Consider the following 16,946-nt stretch of genomic DNA (forward strand, 5'->3'; position numbering starts at 1 on the left):
ATATCCTACAGAACAGTGCAGCTGAAAAAAGGTCCTAGAGAGCATGTTTATGTGGCTTTCTGGGAATATCCATCCTTTTGATCACCGATGTGATTTTCTGTATATACGGACACTGGACATCAGCAAAGCTGTGTCTAGAAAGCTGATTAACCTTGCATTGTGCAGAATCTAGAAAACATGAACCATTTATGGTTATGAATCAAACTGTATACTATGTAAAGGGAATCATGTATGTAGACAGCGATTGCAGGTAAATTTCATATCAATTACAACAGCAGAAGGAGACTAGACATAAAGGTTGAAATTCTCAGTTCATCAGTGCCTCAGCACTGATTTTTACATATTTAAATGTCTGTTAACTACTGGCCTTTGGTAAAAAGAGTAGTTTTCAGAAACAAGCAATAGTGTTCATTGACAATACAGAGTAAGAATAAGTAACTGGTGATTTTCTACACCTCAGGGAGCAACATGAAGTTTTTTCTTGTGAAGTGAATTTCATTTTTGGTTTAGGATTTTTCAACCTTACAGATTGATTTCAAGTAATGATCATCAATCGAAGGATATGTGTAGTGTACAAATGTGTTTACAAACATGATTTGATAAATTAAATTTGAACGTCTAATGAAAAGGCACAGAGATTTCTACAGACTCGACCGGCTTAGTTTACATTTCACACGAGAGAGGTTTCTCATTTTACAGTGTTAACCTTGGCTAAGGAGGTGGAGCCAAAATCATCACTCCCTTTGTGCTTTTTTATCTTGTGCATACATTTTTTGCATTTATTATGGTAATCACAAATAGGATGCTATAGCAGCTGAAAATTTCCTCACATATACGTGACCCCCTAAAACAAGGACTATTCTTCCACGACTGCTCCACCTAACAATTACTGTATAGGGGGTGCTAGGACTGGCAAACCCACAGGTTTTGTTCATCTCCCAGAAACACCAGTGCAGACACAGACCAGCAACAGACACTAGCATCGTTTAGGTGCCCTTTTTATTTTCTAAAAATCTAAGCATTCATCACTACCCAAAAACACAGCATCAGCAAGACAACACAAACTGTAACTCCAAGGGCACACTTGATTCCAGAGGCTCAACAGCCCATTTCGGAGATAAGGAAGTGGCACTGCACCGTATCTGTGACTGACATCATAAAATACTGGAATGATGAGTCTGGTCCCAAACTCTGCAGAGTTGTTAACAAGCTTCACTGTTTTGTAACCAGTAAACCAGGTATCCGGGCCCTCTCGCTTCATTTTTTCCTTTAATGCAACTCCCCCTCTGCCCGAGGTGTGGTCCAAGCTGGCTCAGCAACCCCTCACGCCTCCGTTTGACGGGACCGAAGGTGTGGCAATCCGATCGTGACTTGACACCAGTGTTTTCTTCAATTCCTGCTCATCGTTTCCACTGTCTGCATTTGAAGACTTTGAAGTTGCGGGAGGAAATAAACAGAGAAGTACAGACACACCCATTGAAACAATCCTGGCCGCTAAATGCAAACTTAATTAATCGGACCCACTCCTCCCTCGACTGTTAATACTCTGTGACAATCACATCTTTTAAAATGTTCATTTCTAGCCTGTCCAGTACTCAAACGATTATATTACATTGTGTTTTTTCAAGTTGCGCAATAACTCTCTCTTACGGCCCATCTTGGCAAAGGACCAAAACCTGGAGACACTTTTACTGTATTTAAAGTTGCAGTGTACAGTTTCTCTTCGCTACCACGTAGCAAATTCTGTCCAGTGTCATAAACATACAAACGAAGTGTAAAAGGTTGAATGTTCTTATCCTTTACAGTGATAGGTTCAAGTTTTGTAAGCCTAAAACATGAGCCATTCAGGGAAGACATGTGTTTTGTGATTTTCCAGATTAATGCCTTCTCAGTATCACTCGTTAGCCAAATCCCTTGACTACATGATCCTCTGCGGTGAAACGCCCACTGCTGTAACTCCCATGGCGTCAGGTGTGTTCTTCTTATTTAAGGTGCGTTGCTGAGGCGCTGTGTGCAAATATAATTGGCAATTTTCAGTGGAAAGGGACAGCAAAAACAGGCCATGTGAAAGATCGCAATCTGCATTACAATCCAGCTCGTTTTCCTGAAAAGCTATTGAAAATAAACCTTACCAGCTAATTGGGGATTGCGAAAATGTTTCTTCCAGAAGGTTTTCTGCAACTTTCCACTGTGACGCTGCTCCTGGCTGCGGTGATAGTGATTTCTGTGGTTTATATCTTCATGGGGTCGACACCCGAGTCTGTCAAGACACCTCCGGGACCCCCAGCCCTGCCGCTCCTAGGAAATCTGCTCTCGCTGGATCTGAAGAGGCTGGATCTGTCTCTTGTGGAGGTAAGATGTAATAATATTTAGGTGTCATAGGCATCAGCTCTGAAGATGTTGTGTGAGCTCAAGCACCCCCAGTAGTTTTGATCATGTAATGTAAAAGCAGGGGTCAATGCATTTTTACTTTGTCTGTTTGGTTAACATAGGATTGAGGTTATGTGCTGCTCAGTAACTGTTGTGCTATGGCCTTGACTCTGTAGTGAGCTGATCAGACGTATTTAAGAATGAGTCAGTTGGTCGTTGTCAGGCACAGTGGTGCAGAGATTAGCATTGCTGCCTTGTAGGACCTGGCTTCCAGGTTCAATTCCTGGGGTGCGGTCTGCATGGGATGCTTACAGACAGTACCTCCAATTCCCCCCTGTTTGCAGGCGTTTCCTTTGGGTGCTTTGGGTTCCTCCATCACTACAAAAGCAATCAAGGTAGGTCAATTGGATTCTGGGAAATAGACCCTGGCGTGAGTGTGGCTGTGTCTTCCTTGTGATGGGCTGGTGTCCCATTCAGGGTGCATCCTGCCTTGCACCTGTTGCTTGCCAGGATAAGTTCCTGCTCTCCCTTGACCCTGAATTTGATAAATCTGCTGGAAAAGGGATGTGTGGATGGATTCTGTTGACTTACCTTTTAACAACTTACAAGTTAATGATGAGCAGATGTAGTTTTTGATGTCACAAAAGTGTCTCTGCTCAGGACAGCCATTGACAACAAGAACACCTTGCAGGTATTATGTTTCAGACAATTCTGAAACCAGGGCAACAGCAACAAAAAAACAGCACCAGACAAACACCGGTATGCGTGTGATTTGAATTCTGATAGTGGCACAGAAAGCGATTTTTCAGTGAGCTTTATGTTGGTGAGTTACCTGACACCGATTAAGGAGAAAAACTGTGGAGATACAGATCATTTAATCCGCTGCGCAGCGGAACATGTTGTTCTTTAACACACTGTTAATGACTCCATTAACAATAAGAAAGGATTCAGTTTTGTTAAGATTAAGGCGTTTTACCCACCCACAATAACTTAGAGAAACTGGCACCTTTGTATTGTAAGTCATATTATAATAAATAGCATTCTGAATCATTCTCTGATCACGCTTCTCAAGACATTTTTTCAGACTATATTGGACCTTTAGTGTATGTGGATCTACATTATTGCAGATGTGACCCTCCCAGGTTGCAGTTATTGGTGTGTGCATATTGATGAACTGTATGTTATGCATTGTAAAACGTTCCAATACATTTTCACTGCAGGTCAGACTCAGTGTATTCATTGTTTTATGTGTTTAATTGTGTTTAAGGATAAAAATACAAAGAGAACAACAGTAACAATGATGACTTTTTAATGGGCAAAATAATGTTTTCCTATATTTTTACACTTTACTTCTCATTCCATATTTTTAGCTCTCAAGATAGTGTTGGTGGAAGGAACATTTACCCTGCAAATCCATCATCCTTACATTTTGCTTTCATAGGTATTTTTTTGGATCACAGTTGTGTGTGCTTTGCTTGTAGCGATTTAAACCAAGAATGTCATCCAGTTGTTTCTTGAAGGAAACCAAGGCATCAGCTTTGATCACGGCATCCCCATCCTGTAACATCACATAACTTTGAAGCTGACAATTCATACATTTCCAGATTGATCTTCGGTTCCTGAATTAAGTCAAATGCTGCATATTGCACTACAATTAAAGACTAGCTGGAGAAAAGTCCTGCAATGGAGAGGAATGGAAGTGTCCAGGATGTCTGTCCCTGTTCCAGGAGTTGGAGCCTCTTTGTGGACGCTGTGGGATTCTCAATTATTGTAAAACAATTGTGTGACTGTAGTAAATGGGCCTACTTTTAATATGAAAAGGAGAACAAAGCACTTTAAGGAAATGTTTAATTTGACTTTATTCATTAATTATTTTACTGAATTGAAATTAATTTACTAATTACCATATTGCACATTGTTCAATGGTGCTGTGCAACTCTTTCTCTCTCCCTGTGCCCCAGTTGTCTAAGACGTATGGCAGTGTCTTCACTGTGCACCTCGGCCCCATGAGAGTAGTGGTCCTGGCTGGTTACAAGACAGTGAAAGAGGCGCTTGTTGACTACCCTGAGGAGTTTGGGAGCAGGCTCATCACACCGATATTTCACGATATCAATCAAGGACACGGTAAAAATGTTTCTGCTGAAGCACAGGATGATTTGTTAATACAAATTTCAGCGTCTTGCACTTTATTATAAAGAAATTAGTATTTTCATATTGCCACAAAGTCAGGTTAAAGTTTTTCTCCAGAGAGCTTTAGATGGCAGTTTTTCACGTTTTAGAGGTACGTACTGCTGTGTTTAAATCCTTCCTTTAGCTACTGTACTTCTTAGTAGTAGTATGTTCATTGTAGAGACATTATTAAGTGCATTGTGAGTTTTTACTCATTTAGTGATCTCTTCATCTATCTGATCATTACAATTCGTGTTTGGCTCAAATCCAGGTATCATTTTTGCAAACGGGAACTCGTGGAAGGAGATGAGGAGGTTTGCTCTGTCTAATCTGCGGGACTTTGGAATGGGAAGGAAAGGGAGTGAGGAAAAGATCATCGAGGAAATCCAGTACCTCACTGAGGTGTTTGAAGCACATGGAGGTAGAAGGATTAGGCATTCATTTTCACAGGGGCCTTTGTCGGTTTTCAAGATACAAAAGCACCCTTTGAAATGTAATTCAACTGATGTAATTGATATTATGTCAATGGATAATCTGAGGACAGATGGTGTCCAGGTGCCAGTGACCTATGGGAGTGTCTGCAAATAGTCTGTTTTGTATCTGGGTGACTTGATACAGGTGACACAGGCAAATCTTTCAGCTGTAGGGGAGAAAGACTATGATACAAATTTACATGATACAAAGAAATGAGGGTCTTTAAAATCAGTCCTGAACTTGATGGGATCTCTCCTTCAGTATGAGCTGAAGGAACAGGAGAAAGAAATTGAAATATTTCATTTAAATGTTTTCTCTCTCAAATTATTTTCTTACCCTTTGCAAAGGAATATGACTAAACATTGTTTGTTCTGATCAATATTCTTCCCTTAACATGCCCCTGAGCTGTGAACAGGCCTCGACAGTGATAGTAATCAGGGACAGAGTCAGGAAGGGAGAAGTGGAATTGGGCTCTAGTGAGCACTGGTGAATTGGGGTTCGAGAGGTGAAACTGGGAGCACACAGGGGTGGTGGTATAGAGAGACACAACTGCAGGAGGTATTCCAGACTGATGCTGTATTCTTTCCTTTGGCAGGAAAACCATTTGACACCACAGAACCTGTAAACTGTGCTGTTTCCAACATTATATCCTCCATAGTGTATGGAGACAGGTTTGATTATGCTGACCCAGTCTTCCAGGCTATGGTGAAAAGGGCTAATCACATGATCAAGCTCAGTGGATCTCCTGCTATCCAGGTAACATTCTGTTGTAAAAATATGATTAAGAGAAACTTCGGAGTGGTCTTAGAGAACACAACAATACTAGAAAGCAAATTACCTTTAATTTCAATGTAATCCAAAATACACATACAGTTAAAGCAGAAATCCCAAACCAGTGTATGAATGATCTGGAGGCACTGTGCTGTGCTGTAGGACTTTCATCCTTCAGATGAGACAGTAAACCAGGGTCCTGGCTACTAGTGGTCTTTGAAATGCTCTGGGGGTTAAGTTTAAGGAACATAATATTTTCTTTTTCTCTGTAGCTCTACAACATCTTCCCTTTCCTTGGGTTTTTATTGAAAGCCAGGAAGAAGATTCTGATGGAAGTTGCAGAAAACATTGCTGACATGAAAAACATTGTGAAGCAGCTGCAGCAGACCTTACAGGAGCACGATAAGAGGGGGTTTGTGGATGCGTTCTTGATCAAGCAGCAGGAGGTAAGAGAGTTTACTGTGACTGGTTAGGAAACTCTGGGATTTTGCCTTAAAGGAGCCCAAAGTGTTGAATCAACAGTGTTTCTCCTGGGGCTGGTAGACTAATGACTCAGTTGTGATGCCTGTCACTTGAACAGACACACTGGAAGGGTTTCCCTCCGCTTGTTGTGTTCCACCATTTTATTTTTTTTAGTTCAAGTAGGGAGCTGAGCCAGCATGCCTAGGCTGCAAAGGAGCAAGTAAAGGTTTATTCCACACTGAGAAGAGAAGAAAAGAAACTCAACGTTCCAGCTGTTGAGCCTTCTTTGGATGTGACACCCGACCGGACACAGAGGACAATTACGCAGCTCATCCTTGTTCTGTTTAGGGACTAATTGGGTGGTAATGTAGAAAATGTGCTCACCCTGAGTGCCATCTGGGCACCTGGGGGAGTCCTGCTGAATACGTCACATTGACGCGGGAAACGCTTCGTCAGAGAAGCAGGACACTGTCTTGGGCAGATTCAGTTTTTACTGAGCTCCATAAGAAGAGCAACATGGAATTGGGCTTCCCCTGCAAAACAGACAGACTGCAGGGGTTTCCCAACTCTTATATGCAGTGCAGGCTCAGAAAGGAGTTGATGTTTCACACTTCGGGTGCTTGACATTTTCTCTGATATGTTATTCCTTTTTGTCGTGTGCTTTGAGAATGTGTCCTATCCTTTGATATGTAACAGAAGTTGGTTCCGCATACATTGATACGTAATTCTACACTTAACATTCTATAGAGGGAAATTAACTGATGCAGCAGTTAAAGGAAAACAGCTTTATTTGGTCTTCACATACACTTTAATAACAGATGGAAGGTAGACCGGAACTGACATCAATAATTAGGACTTGTGGACTTAGGATATAGTGAAAATTCCAATTTAGATTTCACTGTTCAGGATCTGTAATATGTCTGAATCGATAACTTATTTAAAGAGCAAACTACAAATCTCGAGCATGTTTTCCTCTTTTGACATTCATTCAAGCTTTCAGGCCAGAGAGACTCCCATTTCCATGACGATAATCTGATACATGCATCTGGAAACATGTTTGGTGCTGGGACTGAAACAACAGGCACCACACTCCGCTGGGGGCTGCTGCTGATGGCTAAATATCCCCACATCCAAAGTAAGAGCCCCCCTGCTGACTCTCTCAACACTCTGGGTTACCAGGGAAAACCCCTGTGGTCCAGTTTTAGATGTGCACATTTGCCCAAACTGTATTGCATAACAACTGAGGAGGGCATGCCAATTTATGGTGTATGAAATTTAAAATAAATCTGAAAATATCACAAGCACTTAAATCTGTTTCAGATTGCAACTGCAGATAATACTGCAGAAAAATAAAGATTCAAGTTTAAACCCCTCAGATATTACGTCACCTTGAAATCCCACCCTTACCTAACCATCACATCACTGTTTCAAATGAATGGAGGCCAAATGGCCCATTTAGCCTGTTTCATGGTTCGTAGCTAATAAGATCTCATCTAGGTTTTTCTTGAAGGAAACTAGAGAATTGGCTTCAGGCACATGACTGGTTGTCTTGTTCCAGACTCCCACTGCCCTTTGGGTGAAGAAGTGCTTCCTGTTCTTGGTTTTAAATGCACTTCCACATAGTGGAACATCCTGTTAATGTTTCACTGTTTTCTTTTGAAATATTTTGCAAACAGAAAAGGTTCAGGAGGAAATTGAGAAGGTTGTCGGCACAAAGCAGCCGAGGGCTGAACATCGGAGAAGCATGCCCTACACCGATGCTGTGATACATGAAATCCAGCGCCTGGCAAATGTCGTTCCACTGAACCTTCCTCACATGACAGCGGCAGATGTTCACTTCCAGGGCTACTTCATCAAAAAGGCATGTAGACGGCACTCTGTCTCATACTGCTGATCAGGTGCATGTTGGGATTGATGTGAAGACTCCAGGAAAAATTGAAATATCGATGAGGCAGTAATGCCAATGGATTTTTACTGTATAATTTTAAAACTTGAAATCATTACATTTCTGTGACATAAAGTCATCTGAAAAGTTTTTTTGGGAAAAAATAAAATACATTTCAGATTAAGTAGTAAACTTTAGTGGAGAGAAAACCAGCAGAGCCAGAGTTACTTCTTTACTGGATGTTAGAATCTCTGCTCTCTATGAATGAATGAGGGTCTTACTTCTGCTTGTCATTGGCTCACTTCAGGGGACCCCTGTCTTTCCTTTGCTGACCTCAGTGCTCCAGGATGAGACCCAGTGGGAAACGCCTCATCAGTTCAACCCTGCTCACTTCCTGGACCCTGAGGGCCAGTTTGTGAAGAAGGACGCCTTCATGGCTTTTTCTGCAGGTACAGGACTGCGGTGTGCAGCTCATTTGTAAAAAGTATTTATATCTCATGTTGCATCACTAATATGAATGACCCTGGATAGAACAGAGATAATAACACAGTCTGAACATTTAAATAAGAAAGGGTCACTTCATCATTTCTCAAGTAGCGTGATGAGTGGGCAATACAGCCTAAACACATTGACACCCAGTTCTGCAGTGTGGGATTCAGCACAGACACTCACAGTCCATGAAAAGGAGTAACCTAACCTGTGGTGTTTGCTGTCCCAGGACGCAGGGCTTGTCTCGGAGAGAGCCTGGCCAGGATGGAGCTGTTCCTGTTCTTCACCTCGCTGTTGCAGAAGTTCACCTTCTCTCCCCCTCCAGGAGTGCGGGAGTCTGAACTGGACCTCACTCCTGTTTTGGGCCTCACTATGAACCCATCGCTTCACCAGCTGTGTGCTCTTAGACGGGCGTAGGGCACCAGCTGTGTGCTCTGAGATGAGGGGAGTGTATTGGCGAACTACACTGATGGGCACTTGCTTCAAGTTCGGGGCCTGTTGGTTTAATTGCCCTTTGCCTCTCCCTACTGCTTTTTGCCGTGAATATCAGGAGGATGAACAGTCTGTTAAAGTACACTGTGCAGCTTAAATCAGTCCAATTAGTTACGCATGAAATGTCTTTTCACTTGAAGATATTGGGTAATAATTTTGCTAAACTTTAGTTCCTGTTTGTGTTCTTTATATCAAACGTTTTGCCTAAAATGAGTTCTCTCCAAAATGTTTTGAGTTATTAAAAGAAAATCTGGATAACTTTATTTCTTAAGCTCTGCGAACAATTAAAAGTATTTGAACATCTTACACAAACCTTCAATGAAGTGATTAACAGCTCAAATAAGACAGAAACTTACTCAAGTGTGCCAGTTAATGATAGCTTGCTGATGTACTGGGTGAAGATTTTCCTATTTGTGTCTCAAGACTGTACTGAAAAGTGTTGGAAATATTTTTACTATGTAACAAGCTACACAGGCTAGTTTGCTGTTGGCTTGTATTTGTTAGGAGGGGTATTAGAGGACAGTCCAGTGTTTGCGCACAATTCAGGACTTTTCCAGTGTATCCCTTCTCCCTGTAGTCTAGAAAAAAAGGAAATATTGATGGCATTTGAACTATACACACATTCAGTGTGATAAGGCTGAAAATGTGTTTTCTTTATGTCCACTCAAGGTGCTGCAACAGTTTCAGTATAAAAATATGCTTCCAGTTCATGCTGAATAACGCGGTCAAACTGAGATTTGATTTATCCTTCAACGTGATAAAAAGAACTCAGAGTTGTTTAGATGATGTTGTGTTGTGACAAGGAAGAAAGTGAGATCCAAGAAGAGTGTAAAACCTTACTCACTCTTTGGCTTTTGGTAAATGAATGCTGCTGTGCAGGTTGGTTACAAAAGGTACTTTGAAGAAGTTACATGTTTGCATTTCATTATGTTTCTAAAGAAGTGCATTTGTATTCAAATACATTAACACCCATGCTCCAAGCAGTGTTTTGCTTCCTTGTAGAAGGCATACTGTTGGTCATCCATCCACAGCTCATCAGGGAATGGGAAGAAGGTGAGATACACCCTGCAGGGGGCACCAGTCCATTGCAGGACACACACAAACACACACACACACACTTACACCAGGGCCAGTTTCCTCAAATGCCAATTCAACTACCAGTATGTCTTTAGACAGAAGAAATGGAGCACCCAGAGGAAACCTATGTGAACAGGAGGAGAGCATACAAACTCCACGCAGATAGCATCAGTTTATAGGAATTAAACCCAGGGACACACTGCTGTGATCCAGCCCTGTTAACCATTGTGCCACCATGCTGCCTGCTAGTGATCCCAATTGTTGTTATAGTTTACTATAGTATATCATGAACTAAAATAAAATACAGGGCATTTTGCTATAAAGGAGGGAGGGTATAGATTCTAAACCTGTGATAAAACATACAGCATGGTGTGGGGAAGAAGAGACCACATGGGTAAAATGGCTATTCTGATGAAAAATATTTCCTTTTCATTTCACATTGCGCTTTTTGTGATCCTGTGTCTGTGTGGCCGCCCTGCAATGGACTGGCGTCCAGTCCAAGTCCAAGTCCCCTGCCTTGGGGCTCTTGCTTGATGTCTCCCCTGTGACCCTGAATTGGAAGACGTGGTTAGAAAATGGATGGATGCGGAACAGTAAATACTTTATCGAATAAGTTTGCTTTAAGCAGTGTCAGAACTGCCACGCAGATACAGGTGTAGAGAACACACACTGTATGTAGCACAGGGCTGTCATGTTACAGTACGTCCCCACAATCATTAATTGCAACACCAGGTATTGTATGATTCTAAGGCCCTGGAAAGCCACAATCCACACGTTAATAGGCCACATTTACACCATCAGTGGAGGGTCAGGGTTTATATATCTGGGAGGCAGGCGGCTGGGACAAGTGGTCAGAGGCCTCACATACCCAGGAGCTCTTTGACTCCTCATGAATATGTGGCTGGTTTCCGTGGAGACCAAGCTCCAGCTCGCACACAGCTGCGTGCGCTTTGGTAGTTAGTAGCTACTTGATTCAAGGATTTCCTCCAGCTGTTTCTTGAAGGAAACCAGGACAGCAACGTCAGAATTGATCAAAAAAGGTCTATTTCTACGACATCAGATAACTTTGAACCTGTCAATTAATAAATCAATTACTGAATTAAGGCACATGCAGACTATCACATCCAAATGAAGGAAATGGAGAGGGATGGAAGTGTTCCGGGTGCCTGTCTCTGTTCCAGAGGCTTGCGCAGAAGCGGTAGGATTTTTGTAAAACTTTTTCAACAATGGTGTGACTGTAGTCTCTGGTAATACAGTATCTATACACACACAACACAAATACAAGGGAAGATAACAGAGAAATGATCTAAAAACGCATTGAATATTAGATTCATGGGTTTGCTTGAAACAGCTTAATTAAAGGTATTCATGGGTATTAAATGGTTCGGTATATAGCTAATCACAACCAAAATGACAGCAGCTCTGGACCTGTTTATACAGTATGCTGAGAATATTTATTCGGCGGTAATCACGCTGTATGTGATACCGTAACTTTGAGAGAGTTTATTTCCTATGGGCTAGCCACCGGTGCTGGACCGAATATTCAGATCTATCGGTTTTTCTTTGAATTGTAGGCAAGGTCTTTTGGTCTATTCGTATTTCTTGAACATTATCGTAATGGAAAATTCTTCTCCTCTCTAAGGAATCTGCACATTTGGAAATGTATCAAACGCATGTTGTGTTAATTTTTCCTGCAGGAGGGGGGTAGCTCCCAAAAGTATCCTTGCAGTTAAAATAGGTTTTTCCTCCCCCTGTGCTGTGCAGCGTATTTTTCTGTATCCAAAATATGGGGATTTGTAGTTATTTAAAGAGGCAGTGGAATGCTGCGTGAGTATTTCAACAGACAATGATAATCTTAATAATGGCGTTTCTTTTTATATTCGCGAGTACTACTGAACGGGAGGTGATGTAAAAACACCAGCAAGGCATCTTCGCCTCCTCCTTCTAACAGAACAGCAGATGAGAGGCATCAGTGATTGGATCACGGTGGTTTCTTCGTCGATTGTCAATTGGTAACAGGTGAGCTGTGTTCAGTCACCTAATTGAGATTCAAAATGGAAAAAAAGGTCCATACCCAATCACTAGGGCAACCACCTTCCTAGCACGAACCAATCAGTAATGAAAGTCTATTCACTAGCTGTCTCCGTGAATTTAAAGAAGCGGAAAACTTCCTTTGATACTGTATGTCCTTACTTATAATCCACTGGATCATTAAACGCTGCGAGACTCTCGCAACCCTGCTTCTGGGGTGCCAGAGCTCAGCAGGTTCTATACTTAGTAGGAGCAGGACTAACCATCCAGCTGATGTAAAATTCTGAAAGAGATTTAACAAGCCACAGGAGCTCCTAGTTCAACAGCGGGTTACCTGTAAAACCACCTCAACTGGCATTTTTTCTGGAAGAGGGATGAGATCCCTGCTATAGTCCAGCCTTTTGCTGTGAAAACAGAGGGTTGAACATTCCTGGGCTGGATTGCAAGGCAGGGTCCTTGCACAATCCAGACATACCAGTTACAATACTCCACAGCTTTGATGAAGGAACCAAAGATGAGGTGGGAACAAGGTTCCCAGGCTGAAATTGGTCTCAAATCCCAGCTAGGCACCTTGGTCACTGTGCTGTAGCATCACTGACAAGCCTGTGCTCCTGTCAATACTAGTGTTCTTCTGCAGTCACAGTGCTCAGGCTATTTAATCTGTATTAGAGGCATGACAACAGCAGAACTGAAGCCACTGGTGTAGTGCAAGGCAACATGTCATTAAGACAGAAACAGTACATATCACCCCCAACGCCCCCTTATTATACATGTTAAGATATAGCGGTTTTCCTCCAGGTGGCATTGTTGCCAAAGAAAAGCTACTCCTGAAGGTAGTTATTTCCCCAATTACTGAATCTTCAGATCAGAAAAGCCTTGGGGAATATGCAAGAGGCCCCACAACAGAGGACAGTTAATGGCTGCATGCAAAGACTTCTAGTGACACCTTCACTTTATTGCACAGGCATGATACAGGGTCAAGGACATAACCGGTCAGAGGATCAACGTACAAACCCGTTTCACATTACAGATGCATTGTTGAGGGTGTCCCATTCCCAATAGGGAGCTTCAGTTAGCCATCTTCATTCTTCCCCACACAAAGAATGGGACTCTCCCCCCCCAGCTGGGAGAAAGAAAAGGTTACATGACCAGTTACTGATACAGTTGTCATTGTAGCATTTTCCAAGTATCACAGTCCAATACTTGGAACCTTCCAACCCAGACCTCCAAGCTTTGGGGTCTGCAGTGTGAACATGAGTAGTCAATGACAGCCACACCATCCCACAGACTTGTCCAGTAGAGATACTGCTGCGAGGAAGCTTCCTTTAACACAAAGGCAGGACACACTGGGCTCTTCCTGGTATACAGCTTTCCTGGAGACTAAACCCTTTTGAATGGTTTAGTTGTGAACATGATTAAACTCCAACAGCATGCTGCCAAGACATACAGAATGGCATTTCCAGGTGTCCATTTAAGAGGGATCAATGCAGGGTATGGTACATACCCATGGAGCCTCAGTTCTACAGGCCATTTTATAGTCCTGTGCTTTAAAACAGCCTCCAGAGTCAATACAGAACAGCCAGTTAACCCCCCCGTCTAAATCCATAGATAAATTCTCATGCAACACCCTGAACATTTCAGCATCAGTGACTGGTGGCAAATTTACTAAACGTCAACTCACCCCAACAGAGCTTACCCATGAGCTGGCACAAACAGCCTTGTCACACACCAGCTCAACACATTTAGCTGGACAGCACCATTTCCAAGGAAGATCCCACCGATGATCAGCTAGCTTCAGTAACAGTGTTCTGGTTGAATATGCCGAGCCAGTAACATCCAGGCCACAGGAACATTGACAGTACAGCTTCCACTTAATACTTCTCATATTCTTCTCCAACTCCAAACACCATATAAATGTTGTCCTCCCAGGCTTCACTTTTATAAGCCTCTTCATTAACTACAGGGGTTGGGCTTGTTCTGTAGGAACCTATCCCAAAAGTCCGTGTGTGTCCAGCCCAATAACACACACCTGCTTCCTGATCCTTGCCTGCTTAGAAGCCATCTTGGCTCAGAGAAGCACCACAGCCTGGGCTTGAGCCAAAATGCAAGATTCTTACTGAAGCCTTCTAGAGACGACATTGCTTTAATACATTTTCCTTGAACACTTTTAGACGTGTGTTCTTTCTAAACCCTTCAGCATACCTCAAAATATTTCAGAAATAGATTAAGAGAGAAAGATAATGATCTGATCAGGTTTATATATATATTCCTTTATACTAATACAGGTTTGTGATTTAACTCTTAAATCACATCATCACTCAATGTTATTTATCTTCCTATGTCAGAACCCTTGTCGATGTCTGCTTTGATTGAAATGGTGCTCTCAGTTGATGTATCACTGCAGTTAACCAATTTAAAAAGATAAGTTGCAGAAATATAGCGTGAACTACTTTGACATGATCCAAGTGAAACATGAAGGGATGTCAAGGGGAAGTGTATTTAAAAGTTCTTTACACAAAGAGGTGTGGGAGAATGGCACAGGTGATCCACACATTTCGTTGAAGCCAACAGCCTGTCTTCTTTCGAGCAATGGCTGCGTGAGATTATCCAATCAAACTGATACCAGTAACCAGAATGTGAACTTTCTCGTGTTCTTGTAACTTCTTAAATTAACACATCAGCTGCATGACTAATAAGGAGTACAAAGATAGAAAACTGACTGGATGATAAACGATTACAGATGAAAAATCTGAATCTGGCTTCTTGGTGCAGAGTTAAGATAAATCAGGTTGTAGAACAGCTTAACCTGCTAAGAACAATATGTAGCTCCCTTACATATTGTTACATTCCTTCATTAATATTCCTGTGGCTCTCATATACAATTAAGGATTTTAATGTACTAACTTTGATTACTCAGATGGCCATGGACAACAATTATTTTGAAACTTGTAGCTGATGGAGGTTTCAGAAAACATGCTCGATTTCTTCCACAAGTTTCCAGGTGGAGCCAAGAAAAAAAGCTGCCTGCACCGTCAGACTGTGGCCACGCCCACTCGAATGACATCACTCGCAGGCCACGCCCCGCGCACCTGTGCGCCAGGTTCTGCTGGAGAGAACGGAGCTGAGTGAGTTTGTTCCGCGTCTTTTACCATTATTTTTTATTTTTCTTTTATTTTAATGTAGATAAAATGTAATTCATGCACCTATGTAGTCGAAATCTCGCAAGATAAATTGGTAAAACACGTATTTTCCTTGGAAGCTAAATAACATTTTTTAATGTATGTCTTTTCTTTTTCAACTCTTGTCTTATTTTTAACAAGACACTTGTGTTACACAGACAACGTGTGTATTTCTTTTAAATCGAAGGAAAGCTCTGTTGTAGCAGTAATACTGCTGTACTGCCAGAATAAAAATGTTGCTTTCCATTTGTTTCTTTATCAAACACTTCGTGAAATTTGCTCACGAACTCAAGCGTGTGCGTTTATCCAATTACCCATTACAAATTAATTACAAATGACCCTTCCTAGAAGTTTTTTTCATTATTATCCAATGTATGTTGTGTGATTATGTTCTTAAATTCGTGGTAAAAATTCGCTTGCAATTAACACTTTTTAGTTTAAATGGTCTTTCAATTCTTCTGTTCTGTGTTTTTAGTTTAGTGTCTTCGGGAGGACATGATTCGCACTAAATTTCTTAACAAGTATCTTTTTGAAATGTTTTCTACGCTATCTAGCCTGGGGAAAACGCTGTTTGCTACTCAGAAATCTTGGTTTCAATTATCTTTAAATAATCGTCCAAATACTTGTGTTTTTGTGTTTCCAGTTTGGTGTCTTCGGGCAGGACATGCTTGGCTCAGCTGGTGGAATTATCGATGTAAGTATAAACCTTTTTATTCGTTTACACATATCATTTTGAAGTACATAATGTATCTCCGAGGATTGTTGTCAAAAAAAAGACTCAAACTAGAAGATACTAGATTTCTCCAGGGCAGAAATGGTTTGACCCGACAAAATTGAAGGCCTGCTATTTATAGCTGCGTATAATACATTATTCAGAAACCGTTTTGGCTTTCCAAACTGCATCACAACAATTAAAACAACGGAGCCTATAAAGATATGGATTAACTTTGTGTGTTAAATTAATTGTTGCAGAAAACGTTAATGAGCACATTCGTAGTGGTAGTTCCTAAACGACACACTCTAGCTGTATTGTTTCAGTATTCACACTTTAAATGTAACTGTTACACCAGGCTAATCGCTTTATTGCATCTGTAAATCTTTTTAAACTGTTTCATCTTTTGAACGCAAAAATCGATTCAGAAGATCTATCTGTTTTGGATAATTTCGAGATTCTGTTTGTAACCTAAAGTTAATACTGATTTCTGTTGTTTTACAGGAATTGCAACGAAGTTTCAGTCTTCATTCCGGTCGCTGCCTCGACTGATACCTCGGAGAAACAGTAACGTGCTGTGTGTTTCTGTTTTAACATGTAGTTGTTTGCAAATGTTTTTTTACTCTGTTGACTTGTAACAGTATTTTGCGTTAATGTAGCCGTGCTTTGACACTTTGTGATTGAAATGCATGTTGACTTTCACTTCTAAGCTTATGCACCCGACGTATTGTAATGCTTTGTTTTGTATGTCATTTTCGCTCAATAAATTGTTGATTGAACCTTGATTTTGTTCTTTGATTTCTTGTGCAGAGTTCTGTACCCCCTTGGCCCTGAA

General features: G+C 41.4%; 1 protein-coding gene and 2 long non-coding RNA genes across 3 annotated transcripts; 2 read left to right on the forward strand and 1 right to left on the reverse strand.

The window, feature by feature from the left end:
* Positions 1–1,944: 1,944 nt before the first annotated feature.
* On the forward strand, positions 1,945–10,093 carry LOC102693568 (cytochrome P450 2K1-like). The gene is made up of 9 exons (XM_015359873.2): positions 1,945–2,352; positions 4,332–4,494; positions 4,811–4,960; positions 5,609–5,769; positions 6,057–6,230; positions 7,240–7,381; positions 7,923–8,107; positions 8,439–8,580; positions 8,850–10,093. The coding sequence occupies exons 1-9, from the start codon at positions 2,155–2,157 to the stop codon at positions 9,035–9,037; spliced, it is 1,503 nt and encodes a 500-aa protein (XP_015215359.2). The 5' UTR covers positions 1,945–2,154; the 3' UTR covers positions 9,038–10,093.
* A 668-nt stretch (positions 10,094–10,761) lies between these two features.
* On the forward strand, positions 10,762–16,896 carry LOC138224260 (uncharacterized). The gene is made up of 4 exons (XR_011182667.1): positions 10,762–11,387; positions 15,215–15,345; positions 16,043–16,093; positions 16,616–16,896. It is a non-coding gene; the product is annotated as an uncharacterized lncRNA (long non-coding RNA).
* On the reverse strand, positions 13,155–14,112 carry LOC107078945 (uncharacterized). The gene is made up of 2 exons (XR_001479896.2): positions 13,902–14,112; positions 13,155–13,343 (listed from the first exon to the last, which is right to left on the reverse strand). It is a non-coding gene; the product is annotated as an uncharacterized lncRNA (long non-coding RNA).
* Positions 16,897–16,946: the final 50 nt, after the last annotated feature.

Source organism: Lepisosteus oculatus, chromosome 19, assembly GCF_040954835.1.
Source record: "Lepisosteus oculatus isolate fLepOcu1 chromosome 19, fLepOcu1.hap2, whole genome shotgun sequence".
In the NCBI taxonomy this organism is placed as follows: Eukaryota; Metazoa; Chordata; class Actinopteri; order Semionotiformes; family Lepisosteidae; genus Lepisosteus; species Lepisosteus oculatus.

Coding starts and splice junctions, on each gene's coding strand:
- LOC102693568 (XM_015359873.2), top strand. CDS start 2,155: ATGTTTCTTCCAGAAGGTTTTCTGCAACTTTCCACTGTGACGCTGCTC. Junction 2,353..4,331: donor TGGATCTGTCTCTTGTGGAG/GTAAGATGTAAT, acceptor CCTGTGCCCCAG/TTGTCTAAGACGTATGGCAG. Junction 8,108..8,438: donor AGGGCTACTTCATCAAAAAG/GCATGTAGACGG, acceptor GGCTCACTTCAG/GGGACCCCTGTCTTTCCTTT.